Source organism: Egretta garzetta, unplaced genomic scaffold (assembly GCF_000687185.1).
Source record: "Egretta garzetta isolate BGI_Z169 unplaced genomic scaffold, ASM68718v1 scaffold40, whole genome shotgun sequence".
Taxonomy (NCBI): Eukaryota; Metazoa; Chordata; class Aves; order Pelecaniformes; family Ardeidae; genus Egretta; species Egretta garzetta.
Window position 1 is genome coordinate 3,278,575 of NW_009258484.1, and position 12,548 is coordinate 3,291,122.

Here is a 12,548-nt window from a genome sequence, read left to right on the forward strand (position 1 = left end):
AGGGAGGTATAAAAATCAATGAACAGAAAATCAAGTGTTGACTTTGTCGATTACACTAATAAACACTGCGCAGGCGTCAGTAGTGCTGTGCTTTATTAACAAACCTTTAAGTGAAACTTCTAGATCTCCCACAAAATTTCGGTATCCATCAAATCACAGTTTGTCCTGTTAGATGTCCAGCTGTGACACTTAGGTATTATACCATAAATATAAATGCGGACAATTCTGATTCAGGCTTCAAATCACTAATTCCAGCTGTGGTTTTATGAAGGAATCTACATTCCTTTGTGGGTCAGTCGCGACATGGGAACGTGAGGTTGGGTTTCCATCTCTTGGGCTGTGCCGCTGTTGTGACAGGCAGCAATTTCAGGCATGTGCCGGAGCTCCCCTGCAGCCTTTGTAAAACGCGTAGGGAAGCTTTCATCTTGAAGTGCTTTTATGAGATGCATTAGCATGAAGTTCAGTGTTGCTCTCTTAACTATTCCAGAAACAGTCTGTAGACTGAGACTGAAATATTAATTAGCGCTCTTATATAACAGCTTAGGCTTCGGTAGTACTTTTTGTCTGAAAAAAAATGATGGCCGAAGGGGTTTCCTCGTTTGAATGACGCATTTTTGAAAACAAGCAGCGAGTGTTGAGGCAGCCACCGAATGAGGAGACAGTCATTTTACAAGTATGCAATGAGGACTGCTTCTTTCCTTCCACCGTGCACAACTTCAAGCACAGGAGCTTTCAAACGAGCACCGCAAGACCAGCTAACTCTTGTTGTTTCTTGTTTTATTTGACTACTATGTAAGTGCTGGACCAGAGCCAAAGCATTCAGCCTCGGCAGAGGCAGCGCTCAGCAGCGCCGAGCCTGGAGCAGCCCTCTGGCTCTGAGGTTCTTTTTGGACCCTCATGTTCAGGAAGAAGGGGAAGTCATTGCCCCACAATGGAGGCTCCTCATTCTGCCCTTCGTGACCGCCGAGATGGGCTGCTGGGGAAGCTGGGAGGGCAGCTCTGCCCTGATGCTTACCCGCTGGCGGGGACGTGGGAAGCACTGGGGCTGGTGCTCTGCTCTCTGTTACAAGCATACAACTGGGCTTGTTGAGCCCTTTATGGGCTTGTTCCCTAGTCAATACCTTACTCAGGCTCTTGCCTTGGTTTTTGTTTCCTGGGCTGGCTTTTGAAGCATTACATTTCTATTAAACTGCTTCCTGGTCTTTGGAAATATTGTGAGGAAGAATGCAGAATCCCATTAGCTGAGAAAGTCAATGCGTTTTCCAACAGAAAAAGAAATCCCTTTGAAAATTTAAACAGACTGCTGTGAAATGTTAATAATTGCTTTTTCCACTAGCAATAGCATTTTATAAGTAGAATTAGATCAAAGGACTGTAGATTAATCAAGTAAGAATTTCCCTGTGTGGCGGTAGTGTCTCTTTGGATAAATACTGTGCACATCATTGACACTTGGGAGTCCCTGGGATATTTATTCTTCAGAAGACAGCAGCTGAGTGACTGACACGCTGACTTGGCAAGCTGGGGTGGGAACGGGATCCCTCCCCTCCTGTTCAGGCTCTCTCCGTGGGCACCTGTGCGGGAATCCTGCCTCTCCACTTTGCACAGCAAGGTAGGGAGGGGACTGGTCATTCCCGCTCCCTGGCTGCCAGTGACCAGCCCTGTTTGGGAGCATAGGTGGGAGTGGTGCTGCCTCTTTTGTCTTGAGTGTTAAGTCCCTGCTGGGACTCTCAGAGAAGACCATACAGCCACACCTGGAGCAAAAACCAGCAAGTACAGGACTTGCAGGTGCTGTGGGTGGTAATGACAGGTAATGGAGGCTTTCAGTTTAGAGCATTCATTTTAAATTTCTAGTACCTGGAATTATATTTCTTCCTTTTACGGCACTGCAGAAGTCCCACGTCGATTAGGAATAAAATTCATAAGGTGTAATGAGAACAGATTGCATCGCAGTAAAACCCTGCCCTAAGGGGTTTGCAGAGAGTGAGATTTTAATGAATAATTGTGAATGAGACACTGTCCTTTCCCCCCCTCACGTTTAGGTGGCTACCTCTGCCCTTGCAAACTAGCCTGACCCCGTCCTTTGCAAACGGGCAGGTGCCAGGCAATGCCACCCCACGGCCCTGCCCCGGTGGGTAGCCTCATCCAGGCTGGGGGTGGGAGGAGCGCTCCATCGCATGAAGGTGTGTCATGACATGTTGTTGGCCTCAGGGCTGGAGAATAGGACGCAGACAATAATGTCACCGCAGACAGATGTCCAAGTGGAGTCGGGGAGGTCAAGATCCCCCATGGGTTTGGAGTGGGGGTTGAGCCCCTTCTGCCTGGGGCTGGCAGCCACTCCAGCACCACCATCCCCCAGCTTGACACCGGCCTCATGGGAAGGGGCATGGATTTGGGGGGTGGCAGGGTGGCTCCTGAGCTGTGCGGGATCCGTGCTGGCCGGCCACCCTGCTGCCTCCCCTCTGCCTTCCCCTGCTTGCCTGCACACGGGTTTTGGCAGGAGCCCGTTCAGCCGGGTGGGTGGAAGAACCTTCTGAGTCGCTGTCATTTTCAGTTTTGTGATCCTGTGAAATTGATCTCCAGGGCTGTGAAATTGCTTCCCCTGGGCCAGCGGTGCTCATATCAGAAACTGTCTTGGTCACAAAACTCCCTGCAAGAGCTCTGCTCCCTTAGAAATCTGCTCATGCTAGGGGTGTATTAAACCAAAATATTGGTATTTTAAAATGTAATGGAAAATTATTTGACAAGCATACTAGGAGGGCATTTTTGGTATACTTTTACTCAGATTTGCTACCTGCTTGCTGATAAAAATGGCAATGTTCTGCTTCCATTTGATTAACTAAAGAAACAGCATGTTTTGCAAACTCAGTGGTTGATATTTAAGACTGAATGGAAACAGATGCCCCTCTGTTTGTTAAAAAAAACCCAAAAGATGTTATGAGGAACCTGAAGACCAGAGAATCTCTCCCATCACCTTCCCCTCTTCCAGACTGTGACCAGTTCTCGGTAGCACTAATATTAGGGACTCCTGGGTTTTGTTTACTGCTGAGTGCCTGCTGCTAGGCATTGCTGACTTTGTTTTCATCCCGAGGGCATAATTTGTTCCGGTGCTCGTTGTACCGTGTGGTTTTGGGGATTCAGACAGCCCTTCCGTAAACGGACTTTTTCTTGGCAAACGGGGGTATGATTTTTAGCAAACTAGCGAGGTCATCTTCTCCAGGGATGAGTCGGCAGCTGGGCGGCGTGGAGCAGAGGACGAAAAGGTTCTCTGCTGCCCTGCATACCTTAAAAGAGGCATTCCCGAGTGTCTTCCACTTGTTCTTCTTTGCTCTCCGAAGCGGCCCGGTGCAGCCCCTCCGCGCTGGGTGAGCTCCCAGCTGGGGCGGCCGGGGCTGGCGGGGCTTGGGGCGGCTGGCTGTCCCGCTTGGAAGGCTCCGCTTCCACAGGCTGGACTCAGAGCGATTGGCCCGTGCGGATCATGTGGGAGAAGCAGGAATCCGGAGTTGTAGCTTTTGGCACTCCTTTTGCTTTTCAAGCGCTTGCTCTTTTCAGCTCCCTAGGGCTTGTTGCCTCCCTCCTTTCATTACCCTGATTATAATCTGGAGTAGCCACAGACAGACGGAGTGATTTTAAAGGAGCAGAGATGTTTAAGCAGGTGCCCAGGACTTCGGGCACCGGCTGTTACTACCTGAACTCGGTGTCACCTGAGGGCCAGGAGATGTACTTGCGATTTGATCAAACGGCCAGGCGCCCTCCCTACAGGATGAGCAGGATTCTCGCCCGTCACCAGCTACTGACGAAAATTCAGCAAGGTGAGTTACTGGCAGAAGCTCTCCTTAGCCTGGCACTGTTGCAGGGTCTGCGGGTCCCCTCTCTCATAGGAGAACAGGTTTTAATGGCTCAAATGCCAGGCTTTTTTCCTGTCTCTATTCTGAACTGCTCTGGCTAGAGTCAGAGTTTGAAATAGTCATTCATACCTTTCTGTTTCTACAGATGCATGCATGCACAGAGAACCAAGAGGCAAATGCTCATGCATGATTAGCTATTTAAGTAAATCATCTTTTAATCATAAACTCTGCGGTAGCTTAGGTGCCGAAGTTCGTCTTTTCCGACTGGCAGAGCAGTTGCTGGCAGCAGAATACATCTGCTCTGGTTGCTACAGGTAAAATCTGCCCATGGTGGAGCACAGAGAAAGCACAGGTGATCACCCAGTTAAAAACAAAGCAGAAGTCCAGAGCTGCTGGAAGAAAGCGGCTGGGATAACATCCTTTGGAAACAAGCATGTGTTAACTGTCAGAGGACTAGAAAACTTGTCACAAGTCCTTAAAAATAATTGCTGACTTGGCTTTCTGCAGCTGCTTATGCAGTTATCTGGGCAGTCATTACAGATGTATTGATTTTGTTTGTTTATCTGAATATACATCTACGGCACTAAAGCTAAATGCAGACTGGCCTCAGACCAAATCCTTTGGCCTGTGCATGCAGTTTAAAATCATCTTCAGAATCGCTAATGCAAAGATAAAAAAATGAAAGCCAACTGTACAGATTTTTCCAGATTAAAAAGCAAATCAATACATAGTTTTGTATTGATCATAGTTTTATACAGCATCCTGTTTCCAAGAATGCCAGTTTCCAAAGTGGATGTGGTCCTACATGCAGAAAAAGAGTATGTCATGTATTTGTCATGAAAAAGAAAATAAAATCCTGAAGATAACAGTCACTAGCCTGACAGCTGGCAAAAAGATGTTTGGTTCCGCTAACACAGGGTTAACATCGTTTACTGTCATATCTGGCAAATATCACAGAAACTGGTGTGAGCTTCTGACCAGCAGCAGTTAAATGGAGTGGCTATTTCTGTGCGCTGCTTTCCAGAAAGATTCTTTATATTTGTGGCTGTCAAACTCTGGTAGAAGTACAGGGATATAGCAATGAAACTTTTATTGCGTTTAAAAAGAAAACAATACATAATTCTTCAGCCAGCTTTTAAAAAAGATGAAAAGGATAGTTTCTGTGGCAATTAGGAAAATGCAGTTGTTTGCAAGGCAGTCTCAGGAACTGGTTCATGTTTGAAGGATACTGGTCCTCACTGCCGCTCTGATTTCAGGAAGGATATTATGTCATTCCGTGTACCCAGTGTACAGCCTGGATTGAATGGAAAGAAAGGGTAATTGATTTCTTTCCAGGCTTATTTGAAAATGTTTTGGGTGCAGCGCTAGTACCAGCTTAATTTTCAAGCAACAGCTGTGGATGAGATGGACCAACACAACTCCTCTACCTGTCGTGGTGCTGTTTAATGTTCCCTCTTGTAACCTGTAACCCTTCAGCTGTCCGGCACAGACAGGTCTGCCAAAGCCACTCAGCAGTGCCAAGGCTTTCCAGGGGCTGCGTGGTGGGACAGGGAGAAGTTTCCGAGCTGTAACTTTTCTGCCTGCAGCTCGTTGCGTGGATGGTTGGTCTGTGGTGAATAACCTCTGCTGCCCTGGCACAGCTTTCCAACCTGTCCCACACAGAGCTGTGGGAAATCATGTTTGTATAGCACCTTGATGATGTAATATATGTTACAGTTCAGTATATGGAATACTTGTGTGGTTTGGATCACTAAGAATACATTGTTGATTCCTTCTTTTATTGATGGAAAACTGGGGACAGAGCCCACTGTTGATTAAGTGTCCGTTCATGAGCAATAATGAAATTATATGTGCAAGTAGACACTGATGTCTGTGTATGAGTCCATATGTAGGAATATACACGTCTCGTGGAAAATCATATGCAAGGTACCCATTTTTTTCCACAGTGCTCCAACTATTGAATAATAATTTTGTTAGAATAGCTGTGTTAGTAATACCAAAAAAGCTAAGTCTAGCTAGTATAACTCCATTTGAAACCTCCCGTTTACACTTCGGATGGAAACCTGGAGCCATCAGTCACTGAGAAAACTTCTAGGAGGGTTCACTGAGTCGAGCATGTCTCCTTCTGTGCCTGCCTTATTCAGACTGTAAGCGGTGTGAGGGTACTGCAGTCAGTCCTGGTCCCAGCTCCAGTCCCAGATGGTACTGGGAGAGTACTGGAATTTAGGTGGAGGAATCGGCCTCTCCCTTTAGAGGTGAGTGAGTTTTACCCCATTGGCAAGTGGGATTCGTTACTAATGGAGTGCCACAGAGCAGGAAATCGAGAATGTATTAAAAAGTAAATCAGGAGGTGCAAGATGAAAGCCAAAACTTGCTTTCAGTCCCCCAATTCAGTAAAGCGTGTAAATAATTATTTAGTCTCCTTGAATTCCTATGTCCTTGATTCATACATTAAGACATGCATTTGAATGCTGCTACCCCAATCCTTGTGTTAGCACCTCCCCATCTAATCATTGTTTGAATTATAGCATATGTTTAGAAAAACATCCAGCCTGCATTTTAATATCGCTGGAATGGTGAATCCTGCCTGGTTAATTGCTTTGCTGAAAACAGATCTGCCACATGTTGAAGTGCTAAGCTGCCTTGGGGCTTGTTTGAATACCTGCTCTCTACTTCTTGTGCAGGTATTTTTCAGTTACTGGTTTTTCAACTGGGGGCACCCACAGTAGGAAACACAGAAGTTTTTACATCAGGGACATTTTAACTTAGTGAAGGGAATGATTTACAAAATCACAATATATATGTTTTACAAAATCACAATTTATACAATTTACAATATATGGAGCAGTCCATGCCAGGATAGGAACCTGGTTCACTAATGCAATGTAATACAAAGTGTTGCATACACTCCTATCTTTTCAGTCATAGCTGCATGTACTCTTCCAAATGATGCTAAATTACTCTATCATATTGTGCAATACAGCGTTTCTTCCTCCTTTAAAAACACATTTGCTGAAGAAGCTTTCCTTTGTATTTTCCTTTGGTGTTAGTTAAAAATAAACTGAATGAATCGTTAGAGGAATTATGCTATTTAATCATTTCTAAAAAGAAAACCACCACAAGGGAAATGAAAGGAACTAGACTGTTATTTTAATCAGATCATACTTTGAAAGTCCTAAATATTTGGTTTATGTACACCACCGACTCCTTGAGGCAGAATTATGTGGTAGCCTGTGAATGTGAGTAGTAATTATCCGTCTGATATTAAGTAGGTATTTTCAAAATGTGATCTTTTGATGATTCCCTTTCCCCCATAAGCCCGTTAGTTTCCACGCTGAAGGGGACACATGCCTCAGCATACAGGAACAGGATGTAGCATGCTTGGTCTGAGGTATTTATTCAAACTGTGTATGCAGTAACTGTATGAGAATTCAGTAAGGATTACTCATGTTCTCTTTAAATAAATAAGGTGGTAACTTTCAACAATTCGTATTACATAGAATCATAGAATCATAGAACCGTTTTAAGTTGGAAAAGACCTTTAAGATCATCAATTTCAACCGTCAACCTAACACTGCCATCCCACCACTGAAACGTGTCCCTAAGCACCTCATCTACCCAACTTTTAAATACCTCCAGGGATGGGGACTCCACCACTTCCCGGGGCAGGCCATTCCAGCGCTTGACAACCCTTTCGGTGAAAAAATTGTTCCTCATGTCCAATATAAACCTGCCCTGGTGCAACTTGAGGCCATTTCCACTCATCCTATTGCTTGTTACCTGGGAGAAGAGACCAACACCCACCTCACTACACCCTCCTGCCAGGCAGTTGTAGAGAGTGATAAGGTCTCCCCTCAGCCTCCTCTTCTCCAGGCTAAACAACCCCAGCTCCCTCAGCCACTCCTCGTAAGACTTGTGCTCCAGACCCTTCACCAGTTTTGTTGCCCTTCTCTGGACATGCTCCAGCAATTCAACATCCCTTGTATAGTGCGGGGCCCAAAACTGAACATAGTATTCAAGGTGGGGCCTCACCAGTGCTGAGTACAGGGGAAGGATGACTTCCCTGCTCCTGCTGGCCACACTATTCCTGACACAAGCTAGGATGTTGTTGGCCTTCTTGGCCACCTGGGCACACTGCTGGTTCATACTCAGCTGGCTGTTGACCAACACCCCCAGGTCCTTTTCCTCTGGGCAGTTTTCCAGCCACTCTTCCCCAAGCCTGTAGCGTTGTGACCATGACGACATGAGTCACAAAGTTGTTATTTCTTTCAGAGTACATGGCTAAATTCAGCGGAGAACAGAAAACATAAAAAAGTAGCTGTAGGTAAAAAGAAATGAAGAATTAAGGCCATACTCTGAAAATGTTAAATTGTAATCATTGACTGTGCAGCACAAGTAGAGTGTAAGCCAAGGTGAACGAAGCCACATCTGCCCCTGCACAGCTAGGCATCCCTGGTAAAGAAATGTCCCCATTCATCTACAGTAGAATTTGATTCTTAGACTGCACTTTCAGTAAGAAAACAACATGAAGAAATAAATGAAAACAAGACAAATTCATATTGTCAGTGAGTTAACTCCTGCCCACAGTGAGTAACGCTCTGTGATTTGCCTCAGTTCACGTCCCCAGGCAGGAGCAATTGAAGGGATCGTTCGATGGGGTGATCTCAAAGCATACTATAACTTTTCAAGGCAAACTCTCTGTTCAGCACTCAAGCAGGTGTTTTATGCTGCCCTATGTTGCAAGTTCAATTTCGATCTTTTGTGAGTACCATTACCTCTGCGTCACCTGCGTTTGTCCGGCTTGAGAGAGTGTTAGAGATACGCAAACAAATGCTCTTTTCTGTCTGCAGTCTTCCCTTTGGAGCCACGTCAACGTGTTTAAGTCTTCTCTTTTCTAAGCATGAGTACAGTTTGTGGAAAGTGTTACAGAGGGATGTGAGTGACTCTCCAAAAAATTGTGCATTTTACATCACTTAAAATTTCAGTGGTTAATGTAAAACAAACCAAATATTGGCAATAGACAGCTGTGATATACTCCCATACTCAAAAGGAGAACTTGGAAGTCATGTAAGTGAAAATGTTGCAGTCATAATCTGCATTAAAAAGCCTGGATCGCCTTCTGGATGTTCACACAAGTACTGAGTACTTGTCCATCCCTGGAGGTGGGAAATGGGATACAATTATGCAATTTAAGACTGTGGTTTTGTTCAGACATAGAGAACAAAATATAGTTGTTCAGGCAACCTGAACCATAGCATTTCTCACATTCTGGATGCTGGCCACTTTACCTACACATCTGTAAACCTCATTGTCTGAACCCAGGAAAGTAAAAGATTAACCAAGATTCAGCCTTGGTGGTAATGATGCAAACACCCCCACTTAGGTCATGTCTGACCAGTTCCAGTGACCTACTGCCTTTTGAGCTTGTGGGGTAACTCCTGGCAGTAGCAGCTTGTACCTCCCATTCAACCCCCAGTGTCTCCACTTGCGGTGGCCCCATGTCTACGCTCCAGCCCAGGCATGCAGGAGAGGACGGCTCTGGGGCTGGGTTGGCCTGGGGCACAGGGAGGAACATCCACACTGTAGAGCTGCCTTGCAGATTTCAGCTGGACATGGTCCATCACCCTCTCCAGACATGTGTGGGGCAGGCATGTGCTCACAGCACGGGGATCTTTGGGTCCATTAAACAGTATCAAATCTTGACTAAGTCTGTGAAAACTGTGCTTCTTATGGTATCCAAAGGTCCATTAGAAACTGAGACCCTGCATCACATGAAGCATCTTCACTGTCATCTTTCCTTCCTTACACGCTCTCCTTCCTCAAGTCCTTAGTCCTAAACTTGAAGAAACTGGAGTTTTTCAATTAAGTTGTAGGATTTCTTTAAAAATAAATTTTTCTAGACTTGTACTCTGAAATGGTTGAGTTGTTTTATGTGAAACTTTCACAAAAAAAATGTGAACATCCTGAGGGGTATTTATAAACTCAAAGAGACCTGAGATGTGTTTATAAAAAAAAAATAAAAATAGTGCAACAGATTGCAGTCCAGCTAATTAAAGTTTAACAAAGTTGTACTTCATAGACAACAGGACACTTGAAAGGGAGAAACCTTCACTGGAGCCACTGCCTGGCAAAAAGATTCAAAAGGGTGACAGAGCACTGGAACAGGCTGCCCAGGGGGGCTGTGGAGTCTCCTCTGGAGATATTCAAAGCCCGCCTGGACGATGCCCTGTGCAGCCTGCTCTGGGTGACCCTGCTTTAGCAGGTGGGTTGGACTGGATGATGTCTGGAAGTCCCTTTCAACCCTTGCCATTCTGTGATTCTGTGACTCTGTGAAAAGCTGAAATAATCAAGAAATACCTGTGTGGTATGTGTCAAGAAATGGCTTGTGTGGGACTGCGGCTCAGACTCAGTGGTCATAGTGGTTCCTTCTGGCCTTATAGCTTCACAGCCACTGAGTGCTGGTGACATGTGCAGGTTTGACACCAAGAAGGAAATCTTGGCTCTTCTTTTATGTTAGGGGACTTTAGCTTTTGATTTCACTGAAAGCAGGATTTCAGCCAAGGTGAAATCTTGAGAGATTTTTAGTTTGAAGTTGTTTGTGGTGAAATGGACAGCTGTAGTTGTGCTATGTATCTTCTGTATATCACTGAGGACATTTTTAATTTTCACATTAACCCTACTGTATAACTAGAGCCAATAACGTTAAAAGACATTTAATCCAATAAATGCAGGATGTATGCTCAATAAATGAATCATTCCTGTGATAATATTTTTTTTTCTTTTAGTTTAAATTTAGAAGAAGTAGCGATAAGTTACTGGGGTATATAAAATGCTACATAACAGAAATAAAACAGAAGTTACTCACAAAAATAGATTAATTAAAAGAGTCTATACATAGCACTTCTGTTACTGGGAGACTCTTATGTCTGTATTTATACATAAATTCCTGAAAATAAAGTGCAGTATTTGTGCCCTGAGCACTGTAAGTGTTAATTAAAAAAATCTGCAGTTTTAGGTTTCAGCCAGATACTGTTTTTCTCTCTAGGCAATAGATCCTTATGGGCTTTTTTTCCCCTTCCGTTTTGGTTCAAATGCAAACACTATGAAGTCATTGATGGCATCTTAGCCATAGTCATTGTTTTTCTCTTACTTGTATCATTCAATATTCTCAGACTTTTAGTCGTACTTAAGCAATTACATGAGCCGTTTCATATAGGGCATCACATATATTTAGATTAGTGCCTAAGCCTCTAACGGAAGGGACTGAGAAAACAGGTCCCTTGTAGTTAGGTTATGAGGCTATTAAAGATTTGTCTGTAGTTGAGTTTGTTACGCCTTGCAATAGCTGCTTTTGAGGGTAAGATGCTGAATTATATGGCCTGTGAGCTTGATCCAGTATATGCTACTTGTATAATTTCTTATTTATACTTATTTTACAGGTTTTTGAATGTGAGCAAGTCAGTAAACCCTCATCTTCATGCCTCATAAAATTCTGATATGTGCGCTTTTGCTTAAAAACCTATTGAGTTTCCCCTCAGGTTCAGTTCAACAGGTCAGCTGAGCTTCCCAGAGCAAGTCCATGAGGAGGGCTTGAGCACCTTGAGCTGGGCTATTTAGAAGCTATTTAAGAGCAGACGGCGTGATTCAGAGAACCTGGGAGCATTATGGCTTAGCTGAAAAGAATGTGCATGACTCAGTCTGAAACACGTTGTGGCTTTTCGTCTCTCATCTGTTACAGGACTGAGGAAGTTAACTCTACCAGGAGAAGAAAGTCACTCCATAACACTTCAGACTATGTGGGGTTTTGACTAACATACACCCACAGATGAGCAAAAGTTTCTGTCCTTGTGATAAGTTAGGCAAACTCGGAGAAATATCTTGGTTTAAAATATGGGCTGTACAGTACGTCTTAAATAAATACCATCTGCCAAGCGTGGAAGCTGCCTTGCTGGAACATACCAGACGTTTTGCTTTCCACTCAAAGTCCTTTGCCAAAGAAGGACTCAGCCCTGCAACTTACTCAGATGAATCTTCCTCTGTACTAAAGGAGCAAAATAATAAATCCTAATAATGTCAACTGGTATTGTTTTAATGAGCTAGATATTACAGGCCTTTGGCAATAGTTGTGCTCTCTTTTAATAGGACTGTGGTTGGAGGAAGGCTGTTTCTGTGAGCAAAGTTTTCAGGATTTAGAAGCAAAACCTATATATTTATTGTTGCATCTCTCATTTAGTCCTAATGGCCTAAAGGGTATCTGACTTTTTTCCCCCTTAATGTGTCACTAGTGTCTTTCATGGTTTGTTTAGTGTATTGATTGCGCCGGGCTTATTTCTAATTCTCCATCATGCAAGTGGTTTAGGAGTACAGAAAAAAAGTTCAAAGTGGAATCTCTACATTTAATACAACCTCTTACCCTCTTTAGCCACAAAGACATACCTGCCACCATCCCCCGCCCCCAAACCCGCCACCTTTCTGGAATATTTCTCAGCTTCCTTCTTGAAATCACATTTGCAGGAAGATATGACACCCTCTCATTGAGGAAAGGCATTTCCTTAAAGGCTGCAGTACAGTTTTCACTGCCAAATGTGTCCAGAAGCAAGGATGATAGTGCAGCTTTTACTCTTCTTTAACGCTTCTCTACAAGGGAGCTGCTGCCTCTGCAACCCCCCCAGCACCTCCTGAACCATGTGGTTTTTCTCTAGA

General features: G+C 44.2%; 1 protein-coding gene across 2 annotated transcripts in view; it reads left to right on the forward strand.

The window, feature by feature from the left end:
- The window catches only part of STARD13 (StAR related lipid transfer domain containing 13), a 257,884-nt gene that overhangs the window by 129,848 nt on the left and 115,488 nt on the right, over positions 1-12,548 (forward strand). The window contains exon 1 of one of the 2 annotated variants that reach the window (XM_009644839.1): positions 3,641-3,809. The exons of the other annotated variant lie outside the window; for it this stretch is intronic. Within the exon in view, the coding sequence (XP_009643134.1) occupies positions 3,641-3,809 (169 nt within the window). Of the gene's footprint in view, positions 1-3,640; positions 3,810-12,548 lie in introns of those variants that run through there. 2 annotated transcript variants of the gene reach the window in all.